Raw genomic sequence first — 20,223 nt, forward strand, 5'->3', positions numbered from 1 at the left:
GCTGGGCCTGGTCCATCCCTCCCTCTGCTGCTCTGTGGCACCTTGAGCAGGAGAGGACTGTGTCCTGGCTTTCTGTAACCCAGTGGGGAGGCAACTTGGCAAGCTTGAGAAACTGTCATTCAAAAGCCACAAGCAGTTCTACTCCCATGAGGTAGAGATTTGAGCTCCCACTGCCTTTGTTTCGAAAATCCCTCCTTGGTTATAAAAACAGAAAGCAAACCCACTTGGTTCATCCGGCACTTACCTATTGGAACAGTCTCCTTTGCCAAGGACTAAGCATTGCTGGACTGTTTCTTCATCCTTATGAAACCTTGAGGTAATCCTATTCAAGCAAGGATTAGAGGGTGTCTGGGGACACAGGGTTAGGAGAATTGGACCCCGGGTCCAAACCTAGGCAGCCGGCAGCTGCCCTTGGAAACTCCATCTTCTAGCACGAAAGAGCCGGCAGGGGCTGGGAACCTTCGAAGAGGGGCTTCCGCAGTCACTGGGCTGGTGTGGCCACAGAGGCCCTCTTTCAGAAATGACATGTGGGGTTCTGATTCTTTGCTCTGGAAGATGTGAAGTCTTTGTGCCATGCTCTTTCCCGGGGTCAGCATCAGAAGCCTAATTAGGCCCCTTCATCTTGTTTAATTGCCCAGACATAAGCTTAACACAGTCACCAGTGTTGAGCACCAGCCCTAATATGAGCGCTGTCCATTTGATAGATGATGGGAGGCCAGCAATATTATCGTCATTAAAAAGGAGGCAGAGTCTGGGACATGGGCAGCTGACAACACATTAGTGGACGGTCACTTCTGAACAGGGACCAGGCAGCTCAGCTCTGTTCTCCCAACTGTTTGGCCCAGCGGACATTTGACTGGAAATGCTACTCAAATGCTGTTAAGGCACGCCATCCTAACTTCATCCTCAGCTTTTCTCTCATTTCCAGGAAGGTTAAATGTGGATTTTCCTGACTTCTCTCCCTGCCTCCTGGTGTCTTATGCTCATAATAATTTACATGAGATCTTTACAACTCAGGATTTTAAGCCTGTGACTGCTGCGTTTGTTCAGATAGCTTCCTTGGTTATTTACTTTTCAATTTGCTTTCTAATGTTTTCAGTGGGCAGAGGTTTATCATCTTTAGTCAAACCCATTGATCTCCTCTCAGATGCCTCCCACTGCTTTTTAGCTTAGAGAAATCCTTTTTTGACACGAGATGAAACACATATTGACTTAGAATTCTTTATAGTTCTTAGGGACCCTTTTCTACTCTTTCCTCAGCAGTGTGCATTCCGTTTGATGTGTTTGGGTTTATAGGGGTCTACATTATGCAGAATAATTGTTTCCTGAACAGCCACACAGTTGTAAATGGCGTATTGGAGACTCTCTTCCCTGTGTTTCATTTTGATTGACCCCTCGCTCTGGTTGCCTATGCTGTTATGCATGTTTTGTCCTTCCACATGCATGTATTGGCTAGTTTTATGTCAACGTGACACGAGCTACCGTCATCTGAGAGGTGGGAACCCCAGTTGAGAAATTGCTCCCGTACTATTGGGCTGCAGGCAGGCTCATAGGCATTTTCTTAGTTAATGATTGATATGACCCCCTTGTAGGTGGGGGTCACCCTAGGGCTGGCGATCCTGGGTTCTGTAAGAAAGCAGGCTGGCTAGCTATAAGGAGCAAGCCAGTAAATGACACAGCCTGGCCTCTGCCTCCAGGTTCCTGCCCTTATTGCTTTTGCTGATGGATTGTTATGGAATTGTGAGTCAAATAACCCCTTCCCTCCCCAGGTTGCTTTTGGCCATGGTGTTACACCATAGCAAGACTCACCTTAGCTAAGATACTGTACCATAGGGTTTTATTTGTCAAACCAGCTCAGAGCTTCTTGTGTCTTTTCACTTCGACCCAATTTCTATGACTCTTCTACTCATTCTGCCAAGTGATTTGGAGAACCCTTTTGTAATTTCTACTCCTAGCAAAAAACTAAATCCAAATTTCATCAAGAGAACAATTGGCTGGTTCTTCTCTGTAGTCCTCATGCTCCAGCTCTCTCGAGGTTTCTTGTTCCTCATATTTTATTTCTTCATGTCCAACTTATGAATTTCACTTTAAAAAATGGTGCTAGGAATCAAATACAGGGCCTTGAACATGCCAGGTAAGCGCCGTGCCCCTGAGCTGTTCTTCCGGCCCCTCCTACTTAACGGTTCAGTCACCGGCTAGTTTGCAACTGGATGCCCAAAGTAGAAATGCTAATACAATTCTTACATGTTATATGCATTATTATTTGTAGTGAGAAGGCTCCTTTTCAAAAAGCCTGATATACTGTCAGTGAGCAAAGCACTAGGCAGAGTCCTGGCCATAAAAATATTCCTGTTTTGTATATCCTCTACAAGGGTGTAAGGGTCAGTGTATATGTGTGTGTGTGTGTGTGTGTGTGTGTGTGTGTGATATTTAGATAAACATGGAGGTAAAGGATAGTCTTACAGTCTTAATTGATGTCCATATCCGTGTAAGAAATGGAAGAGCTGTGTGTGTGTGTGGGGAGGGAGGTGGCAAATTACCCACAACTACAGAAAGGGAAAACCGAACAGTTGGACATCAGTTTTCTCCTGTTTAATCCAGAAATCCGGGAGCCCCTGTAGTTCTGGATTAATGGTTGGGGTTTCTTTGTGACAAATGAGGGAGGCACTTCCCACTTGTGTGGTAGCTGTGTGCCTCACCAGGGCCTGGGGCCCAGCTGGGCGCAGTTCAGTTGGGCTCTCTGCATCCACCTCTTCCTTCCCTCCGCCACGCCAAGAAGCCTTGGTTGCCAGTCTATCACTGGTGGAGTGTGAATACCCATCCACTGGAACAAAAGCAGGCTATAAGATGAAGGCTTAGAACACACTGGTTAGCAAGCTGGTCAAGCTTTGACCCTATCAGAGGTGGAGTCAGCACATGGCACCAATAGGCAGAAAAACAAAACCAAATGAAAATGTCTCTATAATGCCCTCAGGGCACCTCCCTACTGGATGGTATCCAGTAGCATTGAGGCTGGCGAGAAAGCACCACACATGAGATCACACAGCTCTAGGTTCAAATCACTTTAACAGAAAAAAGGGGCATTTCCCTCATTTGAGAAATGATGGAACCATGATATGGTTGGTTGAATAAACATGAAATCACATTTGAGAATACACATTGGGCTGGAGAGATTGGCTGTTAAAGGCTAGGCTCACAACCAAAAATATAAGAGAACACACATCAATGCAGCAGGCGTGTGTGTGTGTGTGTGTGTGTGTGTGTGTGTGTGTGTGTGTACACGTGTGTACATGTGAAGCACTTGCATGAAACTCTAAATCCTGAGCTGTGGGTTGGGACTCTCTAGAACAGTCTACGCCTGTATGCTGTTCTTGGAAGTGGCTACTTGTCCTATCTTTGGGAGTGATAAGAGTCTGTGGGAGAAGCCAAGTTCAGACCCTCCTGCTATGGAGAAATAGGTGCCCATGGCCAGACTCTGTGCCAGCATCAAGTGGTATCTGTTGCACCAGACAGGGAAGACCGGGGAGAGGTCTGGTGACTCCTCCTATGGTGGCTGGAGTCAGAATGGATCAAAATGGGGCAGGGGTGGGTGTTAGGAGGGTTTGTAGCTCAAAAGCTGATTTCTTACTCAGCATCATAAGGCCTGTGAGAGACAGCGGAGGAAGAGGAGGGAAAGGAAAGGGGGGCAAGAGAACAGAAGAGATGAAAGGGCAGAAACTAGGTTTGGAGACATGGAGGGAGAAATTAGACATCCACATCATACCACCCACAGTGGTGTAAGGAAAGGCTTCTCATGAGTGGGGAGAGTGGAAAGATGACAAGGTGTGTGTGGAATGCTTTTTTGTTTTCATTGTTTTTAAAGATTTTAAATTATGCATGCCTGTGCACATATGAGCACGCAGATGACTGCGAAGGCCAGGTCTTGGATCTCCTGGAGCTGGAGTTTCAGGTGATTGTGAGCCAACTCTCATGGGTTCTAGGAGCCAAATTTGGTCCTCGGCAAGAGCAGTAAATGCTCTTAACTGATAAACATCTCCCCAGCCCTGCCTGAAGGGTCTTGGCTCTCCCTTTGATTCTGGCTCAAGCATGGATTAGTGAGCAGTGGGTGGTGGGGACCAACCTACAGGAGGTCCCTGTACTCCCCTCCCAGCAGGTGAATTTCTTCTCTAGAGGTTCCTAGATGCTTTGCTTATAGATTTCCCAGAGGCCCCCAGTTTTGCTCATATTTTAAGGATGAATTTTATTATTGTTGTCATGTAATCCTGAAGCTTCTATTTTTAAGTTATGTGTTATATATGTCTGTATTGGGTGCCAGGAGATGGGGATCCAGGCCGTTGTGAACTACCTGGCAAGGGTGCTGGGAACCGAACTCTAGTCCTGCACAAGAACAGTAATGAGCAATGTTAACTGGAGATCATTCCTCATTGTGGAGTCACCTTTTCATTCCCCACCCCCGGTTCTTAAGTGGAGACTTAAGGCCACTCTGCTTTCCAGCAGATTTCTCGTAACTTCCAGAGGACAAAGGAACCATGAGTTACTGGACTGTGGGTGCAGAGGGCTATCTGGTACTGAGATGCCCTGTCATACCCAGACAACCTGTTTCCTCTTAAAAGTGTTTTGCACATTGGAGTTGGAGCTTAGCAGCCAGTCCCTCTCCAGGCCCCGCCTAGTGTGAAATTCAATTTTTAAGTTTTAGCTGTAATTGCTGTGAGCTGCCTTTAATGACAACTTGTGATGTGCCAACTGCTGCTCTTGGCTCCTAAGGTGCTAATGAAGCTCTTTCCCTCGAGGAGTGCAGACTCACTTAGAAGGAAACCTCCTGGCCGGGCTAGAGAGCACACACGGAGAGCCCCCCAGAGCGGCAGGGACCTGCTTATTCCAGGCAGGAGAGAAATCAGCTTCTCTGCCTCATGGGTTGAAAGGGGACTCTGCAGGAATGCTAGTGCCAGGGGTCCATCTCCCCCAGCTGACCGCGGCCTCCGTGGACTCAGCTTAAGCCAACTATGACTGGCCTACCACCTCCAGGGCCCACAGCCTTTCAGGTTCCCAGGGTGGCTACTCATATAGCACCACTAGTGTTAGGCAGTTTCCCAATCATTGCACCACATCCTCTGGGACCTGCACCACTCAAGCCCATACTGGGGCAAAGCCTGCATCCATGGGCAGTGTCCAGTCAGTTTGTTGACTCTTCCTCTGGGTGCAGGAAACGCAGCTTAAAGTGCACATTCAAATGGAGTCCGTGACTCAGCAACATAAAACCCACGCCTGGAAGCTACCTTTCTGGGACAAGCCTTAAGAACAATGTGAGTGGAGCAGTCACTGCCACTGCTCACTACTGCCTTTTTGCCTAAACCAGGTAGGCTCCTTTTTTGTTACCTGTTGGCTGCCTCTGGAAGGATGTCTGCTGTGACAATGTACCTCAAGGACAGGCCTGATTTTGTAGATGATGGTGTGCAGGCTTGTCCCTGCAGTCTGACTTCCCATGGAGGAGTCAGCCAAATCTACTGCTAGCCAAACCTCTCTAACCAGGCAGCCTGGAGTGTCTGGACACCAGGGGGCGATCTCACCCAGCAAACCCGAGGAGTTAGCCACTTGCTCTTGGAGACCTTTTTCTCAAATTACAGAGGCACTGAAGAGAAAAAAGTCTGTCAGTAAGAAATGGAGTCCAGAGGGCATGCTGGCGAAAAGCTATCTACTGTTGCCTGTTTTAAGGACAGGAAGCCATCTTAGGAATGGGAAGAGAGCCACGTATGCAGTCAGACACACACTAGCATGTCACTATGGATAAACCACTGGAAGGACATGTACGTCAAGCCCGGTTTTTAGTGTATATTAAACGGAATTTATTTACACAGTAACGTGAGGCCACAGAGTACACAGCAAAGTACCACAGCAAACCAAAGGGAGGCGCCACTGGTGACACAGGGACCTGTTATTGATTTACACAATTGTAAATTATGAAAGGAGATGGGAAAGCGCTGGAGGAAGAGAAACAAGATTTTCTAAAGCAGAATGTGGGCGGTGCCATGGAGAACTAGAGATATTAGAATAAGGACTGTCATGATTCAATTCATTGAGACAGGTGACATCTTGCTTCTGCCTTCACCTCCCAACAAAATGCCCTCTGTGTCATGAACAGAAAACCCAGCCCAGTGTGTCTATGCACACGCTCCAGAACAGGTAAGGGGTGGGCAATAAGGAAGGAACAGCTTGAGTAGGCTTCCTGAAACTGTGTGGTTTAACCTTTCAACAACATTACACTGAAGCTATAGGGCGGGCTCAACATTCAAATGACCAAGAGTGGAGACACACATACTAGCCACAAACCAACAGGCAAAGTGGATTTTCTGTACCACAACAATATTCATAGCAAAATATATAACTCTGCGATTCTGCTGGGTTAAAAAAAATCCCAACCTCTTTTGATTCCCTGAAACTTTCTTGATTTAAAAAAAAACATGGAACGGGAGGGATTAGAAGCAGGGATAGGGACAGATGTGGAGGCTCCTGAGGGGAAATGTATGAAGGATGCTCAGAATGCAGACCCCATCTACGTGGGCAAAAAAAGTGTCCAGTGGCAGCTGATGCAGAAGTCTCTAATTTAAAACGGCTGCGGGGGTAGGGGAGGAACAGCTGTATAGCACCTTGGACAGTCTGGGTACTTATACACGTTAGATGGTGATGCTAAGAGTCACCTTTGTGGGAAGGTTCATAAATGGTATAGTGGGCTAAGAAAATTCCCAAGAGTTCTTTAAACAAATCTCTTGACAGCACCTCTTTTTAAGAAAAAAAAATCACCACAAACCCAAGCTTCGATATTACAGATGTGGTGCTCCCATGCGGTCTGGGCAACAGCCAGGCATGGCGAGTGGGCTGGTTCAAAGTCCTTCTTAGACATCAGAGAATGTTGCCGTCTGCTCTGGTTGCTGCCACTCCCTCCACCTTCTCTTCTGATGTACAACATGGCCTGCTTCAAACTGAGAGCTTTTTTTCTGGGGGCTTGGGGGAGGTTAGGGATGGACTTACCAATCGAATACCTTGAACATGGAATGTTTGCAAAACCCTTTCCTCTGGCGTCTGTCACAGCTCACCCCATCATCTGAGAAGCATCAGGATGAGGAAGGCTTGATGTCTTTGGTATACCCTGTCTAGGATCTCGCATTATGGCTCTTCTGACTTCCCTTGGGGCACTGGTTTTGGTCCATGGCGTCCCCACCTGTGCACCGCTCTGAGCGTGAGCAGATGGACTTCAGTGCACACTTCAGGAGGGGCAGCACTTGGATTTGTCTCAGTGCAGCACTTTGGGCCTCTGAGAAAATGAGCTTCAATGAGGTAAATCTAATAACCCAGTTTTATGGGCAGCCATCCTGTTCACTTACGAGGCTGGACCAGAATCCCGATCCTTATCCACTAGTGAGAGGAATGACAAGCATGCCAGAGTCGGCCCAGAGAGCTGAGCTGTCCTGTTTCCAAGTGTGTGCATGCTTTATGTACCTGGAATTACTTAGAATACAAGGACGCCTCCTAAGTCCATCCCAGTCTTTGAGACTGGCCCATATCTCTTCAGACCACTCTAGGTAAAGGCCAGGGGAAATCCTCGCTGCAGGTTACCAGCTGGTATCTGTTGATTTTCCAATATGGGGTAAACCAAACTTGGAGAGCTTGCATGACCGACTACTGAGTGGGGGTTTTGTGATAGCAGAGGCTTTACTCCTAGAAGCATGTCTTCCTAGAGCTTTAGATTCCTATCTTCACGAACACCCTGAGCTCAGAGGCAGAACTGGTTCCTCTAGCTGATGAAGGAAGGCTGTGCTCACTGGTTCTTGAGAAGTTTCTTCTTGGCCCTTACTTAGCACCAGCAGTTGGGGAGCCTCACTCCCCCATGACCTCATGCAGCCCATCTCCTGAGAACAATCCCTGAAACCCACTGCTCTCGGTGTGCCTTCTGACCTAACTCAGCCTTGGGGTTGGTGATATTCAGGAACTTCATGTCCTTTCCCACATTTCTGCTTTGATTGTTCCTTTGCTCATCCAGTGCTGTCCTCTACGGTGAACATTATGTGGTTGTATGCATTCCCAAAGAGCTCTCCTGTGTGGCAAGGGAGGCTGTTCTCTCCATGACTATGTTACTACACTAACAAGGCACTCTGAGGGGCACTGACTCCTGCTCTTGCCTGCTCTGGCCACAGTCCTGTCTCTCTAGCACCCACATGTGTGGAGAGACTGTTCATGTGGCTTAGGGAAAAGTTCCAGTGGGCCTTAGTTGTTCAAACTCTCAACAGAAGTGGGAGAATCTATGGCATAGACTTTAATAGAAAAGAAAAAAAAAAACCTAGTCGATACAGATGTTACTTGTGAAAACTTCAAGGGCTATACTAGTAACACTCCAAAATTCATAATATATGTGTATATAAAATGTGTGTGTGTGTGTGTGTGTGTGTGTGTGTGTGTGTGTGACTGCAGAGGGAAGGACTTCCAGTGAGTGAATGAATCAAAGTGGAAATGTAAGGTATCTATGACAATGTTATATGGACTGGATTTCATTATTTTGAGAAATGAAAGACCACCTGATGGACTTCTTGCCCAGAAATGTAGTTCTTGTCTCTGCTCTGATCTAACCTTCTTCCCCACACCCATTCTGTGGCCATTCCCCAGACAGAATTAACTCCTGTCTCTGGAAAGACAGAGGCCCTTTTCCTGTTAGCTGGCTTTCATCTTTGTCCCTCACTAGTGTGGCCGTAATTCTTAGTGGGAGTCACGTGGAAGGAAGAGTGCTCAGTTTACCAGTGCAGGGAGACAGTGGTAGCAGACGTGTGCACACTTTTTCTACTATAGTGTGAAAGAAGGCTGCATCTAAGATAACAAACAGAAAAAGAGAGATTTCTACAGACAACAAACAGAGGGGACCAGGGAACATTCTGCATTAAATATGTAACCTCATTAAATAATCAACATTCAGATTTACATGGGCAAGGCACCATGAGAGCAATGTGGAGAAGGTATGTCTCAATCTGCAAGCACTGTGGGAAGTGAAGGGCTGGGCCAGCTGACGTGGTCAGTGGTCTTTTTGCCACCAGTTCAGTGCATAATTAGGCGGGAAGTTATGTGTACATGGGCTATATGACTCAAACCCTAGCCTGCTGGGCATGGTGTAGCCATGACTCATGGCTGCCCACTCCACGGTCATTCTGTCTAGGAGAGACAGACTCTGTGGGCAAACTAGGCCTCTTTCCTGGGAGTACGGAGCACTAGCCAGGATCGCAAAGCCATCCTGCATATGCAGCCTCATACATATCGTTCTCCTTAAAAATGCATAATAAAATACATTCTCCTTTTTTGATCCTCTTTGATAAAGGTGAATCACATGAAAGGCTGTTAAAAATGTTAAAAGTCTAGAAGTTTCCAAGGCCACTAAGGTGCCACCCAAATAATACTGCACAGTCAGTCTTGGCTTTAAGCCAATTCTGAGCTGGTGGGCGAGGGCTTCCTGGGTTTCCTCACTGTCAAGGTGTACAGAACTGATCTGTCCACCCCACTACAGGTTGCTTCCCAGAGGCCTATCTCCAGCATGTGCATGCACATAGTAACACATGCTTACACACTTACCATTCAAGTGACTCTTGGGATTTCAAGGTTGAAGTAAACAGAGACTCACAGTTTTGAATAAAACAAGTGTATGAGCGTTCATACACGCACACAGGTGGAAAGGATACTTGACTCTCAGCGCAAGTATGTGCCAAGGGAAGACAAGAATGTTTCTGCAGTTCTCACTCAGGTAAAGTTGCAACATAAACACTGTAATATACAGCTTAAAAATACATACAAAAATTGCACATAATTCACGGGAGAGCACAGGCTTCATGGGGAACAACTCTCAGTCATCCACTGCAGCCATCAGCCTTCCTGTGAGCTGAGCTCCAGGCCCACTGCAGTCTTAGGAGCGACATGCCACTCACTCTGGGAGGCAGTCTTTCTGGAAGAGGCTGGCACTCCAAGGATCAGGTCAGCCATTTTTGTGGCCTTTCCCGTTCCCCTTGCCTTCCAATAGCCGGCTACCAGTTGCTTTCTAAGGTGACGGTAATGCTAAATTGACAACCATTTCATTCAGGGCTGTTGCTAACAGCATTTGGCAGACTAGTTAGTACCAGCTACTGATGGAAGGAAGCTGGCCAATGACTGCTTTCGGGGGAAGAAACTCTGACTCAGGCACCACCAGCCCTGGCTACCATGCTGATAGGTCTGACAGTAATCAAAGAACAGTACTTGAAAGTCTGTTCCCTGAGGGCCCCTGGAGAATTGCACATAAGGACATTATTTCTTCATATCCTGCCCACTATTCATAATCTGTGGACTGTACTCCATCCTGCTGAGGCATTGGTGATACCACCTCTGGTCAGCTTTGTACTGGACCACAAGAAGTGGATAATAAACTCCAACTTTAGCAGGTGGGACAGGGTGAAGGTGAAGGACAGCCAAGCAGTGGCAGTGGGGTTGTCTATGCAGTGTCCAACCTTTGCTAAGAACAAAAATGGAAACAGACCCATGATCTAACGGCTGGGAATCTCTCTCCTCCTTTCATGGTATGGCGGAACAGAAGCTAGTCCCCAGTGACTGAAACTCAGCCGAGAAGGATAATGGCATGTCCTCCCAGGAAAGAGGCAGTCACTGAGGAAGAGGAATCTGCTGCAAGAGCATTACTGGGTGACAGCTGAGCTTGGTGACATGTGTACTGCTAGCTAGTTAGTACAGGTGAGCTTCAGAGTTCTGGAAGAGGCGGATGCAGCTTGCTGAGATCATTCCACAGGAGCTGGTCCTTCATGGACGTGCATTTTCATTTTTTTACCCCACATTTGTGAGCCAATTGGGATGACAAATGTTCCAAGGGAAGGCAACGCATGTTTGCACAGTTGAATTCCTGTACAGTAGAGACACTCAGCCGCTCACTCTGTGGAAAGCCATTGGTGACCTTGCTGAAAGAAGCCCTATGTTCCTGGACAAGGGTGGCAGTTGGCTTCTTTTCTTTCCTTGAATTCTGAGTGAGTACCAGGACAGGGAATGAGGACAACATGAAAAAGGTGGCGATATTTAACAATAAAAGCAACGCCCAGGCCACATTAACGGTACTGCAGGATTTTTACAATGTAGCTCAGGGAGTCTGTGGTGGCAAAGGCCAGATACTGAGCACAAAGCCAATCTTCAAGGCTGATGCCCCCCTCTCTGTCCAGGGACTTCTCGGCAAACTTGATCATCAGCAGTGTTCGCTTGATGTCCAGCCAGTTTTGGAGGAGAGCGTTCTTCTGTACTAGGGTTGCCGAGGTGGTGAAGATTTGGAAGAGATCTTCTCGGGGGCCCCAGAGCAGACACTGGAGGATGCCTTTGGCGTCAGAAATGAGGATGCGCTCAGAAGGGTTGGGGTTCAGGAGACAGCTGGCAAGTTGCTGCAGGCCCCAAGAGTACGGGGAGCGGAGAGGGATCCGAGGCAGGTCTGTGCGCGTGTACTCCTTCTCCTTCAGCTCTGGGTTCTCATCAAAAGGGTTGGGCAGGTGCAGCATCTCATAGATGAGGATGCCTGTCTGGAATTCATCACACTTTTTATACTGGGTGGCCGTGATGATCTCTGGGGCAAGGCGGGACTGGTCTCGGAGGATCTGAGGGTCCATCAGATGGCTCTTCTGTTTGGCCTGAGAAAAGTTACTCACAATGAGTCTTGTGGGACAAGCTGAGGTGGGGCAGGGGTCTGCAGGTGAAGGGCACTGGGTGGCTCCCCCAGGTTGGTGCTGGACAAGCAGCAAGTTCTCCAGGCGAAGATCGCAGTGAGTGACGTGGTAGGGCTTGAGGTGCTCAAGACCAGAGCACAGCTGTAAGAGCAGCAGACACACTTGCCTCTCATACAAGTCGGGGCTTTTCCCATGATGTGCCAAAGAGTCTCGCACGAAGTCGGCCACAGTGAGATGGGGAACCTCCCTGGTGATGACCACGACATGGCTTCTTTGCTTCCTGTTTGTGACTTGTTGGTTCTCTTTCTGGGATGACTCTGATTCAGAGCAGGGCTCAGGATTTCCCCCTGAAGTTTCTGCCTTCACCTCTTCCTCACTGTCTTCATTGCCATCCTCTGCCTTTTCAGGAGCATTGGGATCCTCCCAGGGAAGCAGACGATTAGGGACTTCAGCAAGGAAATGGCCACAATCCTGCTGGATGTTAAAATGTACAGGCAGACTCTGCCGGACAGCCAGGCTATGGTAATACTGCTGCGACTCCTTCGCTTTGCTCTTGCAGATCTGAAAGAGAGCAGGAGGCACACTTAGACTTCCCATAAGCAGACGTACGGGTGCAGAGGATGATTAACTGCAAGGTGACTCATTAGGAACAAATAGTACACAGTAAGTCATCAGAAAGGCTCTGGGCAGGCAGCCCATACTCAGTGACTACTGCTGGTTGCAACCAGTTCTCATGGACCCCACATCCAAGGTTGTGCTCAGTGCCTTATGTGCACCATCTCTAGTCTGTGCTCAGTGCCTTATGTGCACCATCTCTAGTCTGTGCTCAGTGCCTTATGTGCACCATCTCTAGTCTGCACTCAGTGCCTTATGTGCACTACCTCTATCACAAAGAAAACAGACTGAAGACATAACAATGGGAGACACATTTGAAACTACATACCTGATAAGGGGCTAATATTCAGAATACATAAGAAATTCAAAATAAAAACGCTAACCTGCCCACCTACCGATCAACCAAAAACACTAACAATAACAAAAAAATCACTAAAACTCAAATAATTCAATTAAAAGTAATTAGCACAAGGCATACAATGAAACACACACACCTCACAGACATACATTCATATGTACACACCACACCCCACAAACACACACACACACACACACACACACACACACACACACACAAAGACAGGGAAAGGCAAATCAAAACTGTATACTTCACTTCCATTAGAATGGCTATTCCTGGGGCTGGAGAGACTGCTCACCAGTTAGGAACACTGGCTAGCTCCTGTTGTGGAGGACCTGAGCTCAGTTCCCAGCATCCATGCCACGAAGATCACAACCACATGTAACTCCAGCTTCAGGAGGACTGGATGCCTCTGGGCTCTGACGGTGCTTGCACTCATACACACACACCTCACCCCCCACGTGTGCATAATTAAAAAGTAGCAAAAATAAATTATAGAAAAAAAAAAAAAGAAAGGCTATTACCAAAAGAAAGAAAAGTGCTGGTGAAAGCGTGGGGAAAAAGAACCTTGTGCACACCACTGGTGGGAATAGAAAGGGGAACAGTCCTTGTGGAGGAGCCACCGTGTGATCTGGCAAGTTCACTTCGTCGTCCCAGGGAACAGAAGTATTGGAAGGAACATCTGCATCCCAATGTTTACTATTGTTAGGCAAGAAATGGAAATCACATTTGCTGTTGACTGGATAAATATAATATGGTACACATACATAAAAAATAACGACAGTCTGTGCTTTGTGATGACACGGCTGGGAGTGGAAATCATTTGCTGAGTGAAATAAACCAGGCTCATACAAACAACGGTGTGATCTCAGTCAGAGGCGGATCCCAAAGAACGGTCATGGAAGCTGGGAGAGGACTAGTGGTTATCAAAGGCTGGGAAGAGGCGGGCATGGCTGAGCAGCAGATGTAGACAATAGCTGGAGGCATGAATTCTGAAGTTTTATACAGTATGATTATGGATAATACACAACTTATTTTCAAAGAGCCAGAAAAGAAGGATTTTGGATGTTTAAGCACCAAGAAGGCTGCATGTCCAGTTTATGTTTTTCCAAATAAGAAAAAGTAAGTGTCCAGATAAACGTTAGCAGGATGCAGAGTTGAGTGTGTTGTAATGCCAGAGCTGGTTCTGCTTTACCTTTCGTATACCTAGAAGACAACAAAACTAGCAAAATAGACTTCTCTCACTTTCTGTAGGAATTTCTAGCCTGGAACTTTCTCGTCCTGCCCCTTATGCCCCTCTCTGTAGTAGTAGGGATTGAAGCCAGAGTCTTGTGTTAGGCCATCTCCATTAAGAATGTTTACTTTTAACACGCCTCTTACACCAACATCAGGCACTAAGACCTTCCAGAAGGAAGTCTATGGAAAGCAGGTGTGACTCAAAGAGGAGTCTCTGATCTCAAGGGGACATAAAAGCCATACACATGTGAGATCACCCCAGAGGGGTCTGGAGGTGCAGACTGTGCAGACACAGTCCATCCCTAGTTCACAAACCAGCACGGTCTGCTCAGTGAGGACACCACACACCTCAGGCAACACAGGCTCCAGGAGTATGTGCTGGGAGTATAGATGCTGCCTGCTTGTTACAATGCTATGGGAAAGAGCAAGTTTAAAAAAATTGTATTTTATTCATTTTACTTAAAAAGAAAACTACAGTTCTCTTGGGAGATACAGATGGATCTTCAGCTTGGAGAAGCAGCACACACTGATGCTTATTCCTAAAGATATTAAAAATAGAAAGGGTCAGGGATATGGGGGAACGAGCACCTCTTTCCTGTCACCTTTGTTTACTGCAATTAGAGACCTGATAGCACGGTTCTGCCACGGATAAGTCCACATGCATCTACTGAGACATCTGGAAACAAGCTCAAGTCTCCTGCCACACACTTACCTAATCGGTTTGGAAAGTGCTTTATATTTATTTTTAAAGCAAACTTCTCCTCTTGAAATAGATGTCCGCAGGCAGGGTTCAAGTTCAAACATCTATCTTTCAGAAAATACTATCTTTGGAAAGCCCTCAAAGTCTGGAGCACATGCAGTGCAATATATCCTGTATTCTCATCAATCACAGGAATTCCTTCTATAATGCACTGAAGGTAATACTTCATGTTTATGTGTCACCAGGTATTTAAAATCCTATACGAGCCATAATTTAGTTGTACGGGGGTGGATCTGGCACCTGGTGCCATTAAATAAGGGCAGTTTATAATTTGTTCAATATCATATTGCCTGCCGAGATGGAGGTTTCAGGGCCCCAACTCCTCACTCTTTGAAAAGTCTATCAAATATCATTGAGCTTGGCTGAATGAGACTGAAAATTAAACTCAGCTGACGTGTTACAGAAAGGACACTCCCAAGGACTTGGGCCCAGGATTTAGCTTGGCCAATAGCTGAGTATCCTTGGGTATGCTCATTCAGTTCCTCTGGGCCTCAGCCTGCCTAATAAAGCAAACAACAGAAAGACTGTGGAAACTCTACGTCCCAGGCAGTGATGAGACAAAATGGGATCGAGTATATGAAGGAAATCTACACGTGACTGAGACACACAGATGTAATGTGGATAACCAACCAGACCACTTGGAAATGTTAAAAAGGATATGCTTTTATAGAATCTTCGTATTTTTTCCAGAGAGGGCAAGGAAAAACACCCACTCTTGGTAGGATGTGTGTAAGTGTTCATGTGCTCCCTTCTCCTTCAGGTTCTGAGAGCTACCTACCACAGCAGTGGGGCTCTCTGGTTGTTGGTCTTGGGGAGGACAGCTAACAGCAAGGGTTTTCTTTTTGTCTTTTTGAGATAGTGTCCGATAAAGGGTCCAGGCTGGCCTGGAACTCACTATGGAGCTCTGGCTGATCCAAACTTGAAGTAATCTCCCCTTAGAAATTACACATAGCTACATATAGTCCTGGGTTACATATATCTGTGGCCACCACACCTAGCTGAGGTCACCACCATTGATGCCAAGATCACCATTACATTCTAGTCCAAGGAAGCCATTCTACTTCTAAGAGAAAATGGTTTAACGGAGTTTTTACTCTTTACTATGCCAAGTTACACTGAAAAACAAAACAAAACAAAACAAAAAAAACCCAAACAACTCACCATCAGGTAGTTCAACATCAAATGTAGAGGAGATATCTTATCCTAACTGTGATATTTTAATTTTATCTGCATGTACACACAGAGGTAGTCATACATATTTTTATAAAGTCTTCCAGAGTTTTTGGGAGTAGATAAGAACATGGATTCTACAACTAGAATTTATGTTCCGCTTCATAGATCAACTTGAGATAAAGGATAGGAGTGACTTACAAAGGAGAAGTGATAAATTGTTCCACTATTTTGGATGCTTGGGAGGAAAATGGCCTGCCCAGAGAGCAAGCTGAGGAGGAAGCACTTCCTTATCTCTGTATTTACACAGGCGGGCTGAAGAATAATGGGTCAATCTGGTTTAAGGGCAAATGAAAACGAGAGAGAATGAGCGAGCGGAAGAGAGAGGAGAGGCAGGCACTGTGCTTTTAATTGGTTTATAGCCGTGAAGCCGGTTACAACCCAAACACGGACTTGAGATTTCCATAATAGGATTTCACATGATAGGTAGCTCATAAATCTTTATTATAGAGCCTGCAATGATGTTAATTTAGGCAGGAAATATTATATTATTCTATGTACTACATAGTAGCCATTTTTCAAATATTAATAACTTGACTCCTTTAGATTAGAAAAATACCTCAAAATGGTCTGACTTCAGATGATAAATTTCTAGTCCAAAAGTTATTTTGGAGAACAAACCACTCTTTACAGAATAAATGGACAAAGTTCTTAATGCCAGTTTTTTTTAAATTCCTTTACCCAATATTTTCTCTACTTGGGATCCAAGTAAACTTTTCAGCTTCTTGGTTTCATTTATCTTTTTTGAACAGAATTTACACTCTTTCCTTATAAGGCCTGAACAGGGGCATCTCAAGAAGCCCTCAGAAGAACGATTCCCACAGGGATCCTGGTCCCATCCCCCACACTCTGAAACAGAAACACAGCAGAATGAGGAAGAGATCACATTCACAACAAGCAAATGTATGGGAAAGATTCTTAAAACGCCACCAATTTTGGCGGATTCTGTGTTTGTCTACATCTTCTCCAACAGAAGAACCGAGGGACTGCACCCCAGAGACACTAGAGGGAGCTACAATATCAGCATCCAGGCTGCACGCAGCACAATGCAGCAGAACAAAATCCAGCTGCTGAAGGGGTAGCTCATGTGGCAAAAATATATCATGGTCGGTCTGTCCATCTGTCTATCTGTCTCTCTGTCTGTCCATCTGTCCAGTCTCTGATTCATCAGAGTTAGTGACACTGAGTTCACTCAGTAAGGGAGCACGTGATGAAAAGAGCAGAAGCAGGCCAGGAGTCCTCCCCGGGTGCAGGGGGTTCATGCTCACCAGCTCACAGCATGGCCTGCTTGAGCCCTACTCTCCAGAGTGGTTAGGGGACCATCACAAAGGGCAGCTGGCTGGTCTCTATACGACCCCTGATCCCAGCATGAATAATGTACAGGTGCTTGAAAACTAGGGGCTTGAAGAGAAAATGGGGACGTATTTGAGCTGACAAAATTCATGGGGAGGGAGGAACAGTATCTTGTCACTATCAACCAAGCAGGCCAGCAAGACTGATGCTTCTTTAGCACTTGCTACCACAGCATCCTGAAGCAATCTGACAAGATTTCCAAATACAGGATGGGGACACGTTAACCACTGACAAGTTATCTGTTGGGAACTGGAAAAACCAAACCAGACCGAACAAAACCAGAATCAGGATCAAATTATCCTCTCTCAAGACCTTCTTAAACCTGGGGTCAAACACACTATTCGTACACAGCATGGTCTCAGCAGGGCATCGGAACTGGACACATAATCTGAAAAGTTTAATTCCAAACATTCATTTCAGTTCAGGGGCTCATTTTATGTGTTGCTCGTGGCAACTGCTCTGCATACCTTTGAGGCAAATTTGTCATTATAAAGCATTTATGTTTGTAATAAGAATGTCAACCCAGACAGCTAACTTTTATAAAGTAGACTGTGGGGGGCCATGACTGCAAAGCCACAGAATGAGCAGCTGGGAAGGAAAAGACAGCACACGTCTATCAATACCGACCCTTTCAGGACATCCTGTTATCTGTAAAGAAGACCTTCCAGCCTGCTGCCCTTTAGATTTAGGGTGAGAGTCAGAGACACTGTGTGTGTGTGTGTGTGTGTGTGTGTGTGTGTGTGTGTGTGTGTGTGTGTGTGTGTGTGTGTGTGTGATGGAGCTGGTCACTTACTACTATCTCTTGATCCTTTGTCTCCAAGGTGGCTTGAACTGCTAGTATTCATAAGCCATTCTGTCCCCTCACATACGCCGCTGACCTCACACCTGCATTTACAACTCAGCTATGTCTCTGAATCTTACACTGTAAACACTGGCTGAATAATTTGTGCTGTCTTATCCTATGAATTCATAATATTCAGTACAACCCAACCTGAGCCCTTTCCACCCTCACATTCTGGCCTTTTCTGCTCCTGGTGAATGGCTCCATTATCTGGCTTAGTCTCCCGTTTTCTAGCATCAAGTTCACTCTGGATTTCTTTCCCATCTTTACTCCCTGCGTCCAACTGATTTATACTCCTGAGTTTACTCCTCAACATCTTTTGAATTATTCTTTCTTCATCTCTGCTTACCATTACTGCTTTCCTAGACTACCACAAAGGCTTTCCAACGGGACACCTTGCTTCTTCTACGAATTCCCTTAAAAATAACTTTCATAGGGAGCAGAGCCAACTTTAAAACTCTATTACCTACCTATTTAGATACTCTAGCGTCTCTCTTCACAACTGTATTTCCTGCCCCTTCTCCATCTGTTCTTACCATGTAGGTTTGTCTATAGCCAGTCTCTCATTCCTAACGTACCCTTTCTGTCTGAGGCCCCGTTTTCATCCCTTAGGTGTCAAAGGGATTCCTACCTTTGCTTTCAAAGCCTTTCTCGGGTGTTACTTCTGAGAGAACGTGCTAACCACTCTAAACTGCTTTTCTGTACCTGGGTATCTCTCTTACTACACTTAGCTGATTTGTTTTGGTCTACTTTAAGAACAGACACTTGTATCTCAGGGCCTAACAGAGAACAAGGCACACAGAACATGTTCAATTTACCTATACAAAACACCAAGAGAAAGCTACATTGAATCCAGTGTGGTTATATTGTTTATTTGCCCAGAACAGCTAGAGTACACGAACAGCTTTCATGAAACAGATGGAAGTTGGCAAAATGATAGGGAGGGGGCAATACCAGACAGACCTGAGTAATCAATGCTCATGACTGACCTGACCACACGATTCAGGAAAACTGGATCAATGCTAGCTGTCTGCTGAGTCGAGTCTGCCCCAGAGGCTTACCAGCTTTGTACTGAACAGAACCACACCAAACAACAAGGTCCTTCGTCATTCTACTCAATTTTCTACTCTTTTCCACAAAGAAAGTAATAATTACAAAATGCAGGACTCTTCAAAAATAGCTTACATTAGCTTTTATTTTTCCATTATGGGCCCAGTGTGCCTTCAGCCTACTTCCACTTTATCAGCAGGGAATCGCATTTCCTTCTCATGTTACACATTTTACAGTGCCTCAGTGAGCCTTAAGTGAGATGGAGAAGTGAGGGAGTGAACCGTAGATGGACACAACGAGAAACACTGAAGACCACATGCATTCTCCCATCTGGGTTCTTCTGCTGCAGCACACAGAAGCACAGCTGCAATGGGGGTGCAGAATGACACCTCAACTTCTAAACTGATACCCAGTGTTTGATATTCTAAGTTATAGGCCAATTACTGAGTGACAGCAATTCTCGGCCTGCTGAGGAAGTCCTTTACTTCTAGTTACAGAGGTAAGATCCCCCACCCTGACCCCTGTAAGCAGTGCTGTTACGACAACCTTCAAAACAAGCAAAATGTTAATATATAAATGCTGTCTGGGCCTCCACACTGTAAATGCTGAGGACTCCACACTGTAGAAATTTGCTATGAGACTTGTCAGGCTGGCCAGGTACTTTAATGCTTAAATTACTACAAAAAGGTTCACATGGCTAAGAAACTCATTTGGAGCCTAGGAGATATTTGAGAAGGCAATGTGTAAGTCTTTACCATTTGATTTGTGACTTAGAGCTCAGGTTCCAGATTAGGAATTCAATTAATGTGAACCCCAACTTGTAATTCCCACTATGTTCTCTCACCTCATCAATATTACAGTTCTATCTTTTTTTCTTATTAGGCAATCTACTTTGATTCCAAGTTCATATGAGCTGAACCCTCTCTCTTCTGAGCAAGTTCCCAGCTGGGCCTCTGACATTCTGCACCCATCAAGCCATGAAGTGAGGTGCCCTCTAACCTAAAATGGCCGTGTGCATGTAGCTGGCTACTGATCACCCACTTTCTGTTACGTTTCAATGTTG

General features: G+C 45.9%; 1 protein-coding gene across 9 annotated transcripts in view; it reads right to left on the bottom strand.

Moving 5' to 3' along the window:
- Positions 1-5,819: 5,819 nt before the first annotated feature.
- The window catches only part of Peak1 (pseudopodium-enriched atypical kinase 1), a 227,422-nt gene continuing 213,018 nt past the window's right edge, over positions 5,820-20,223 (bottom strand). For 8 of the 9 annotated variants that reach the window (XM_087561968.1, XM_087561972.1, XM_087561971.1 and 5 more), the window contains one exon: positions 5,820-12,278. In XM_087561968.1, the coding sequence (XP_087418094.1) occupies positions 11,115-12,278 (1,164 nt within the window). In that variant the 3' untranslated portion in view covers positions 5,820-11,114. 9 annotated transcript variants of the gene reach the window in all.

This window comes from Rattus norvegicus, chromosome 8 (assembly GCF_021556685.1).
Source record: "Rattus norvegicus strain SHRSP/BbbUtx chromosome 8, alternate assembly SHRSP_T2T, whole genome shotgun sequence".
NCBI lineage: Eukaryota > Metazoa > Chordata > Mammalia > Rodentia > Muridae > Rattus > Rattus norvegicus.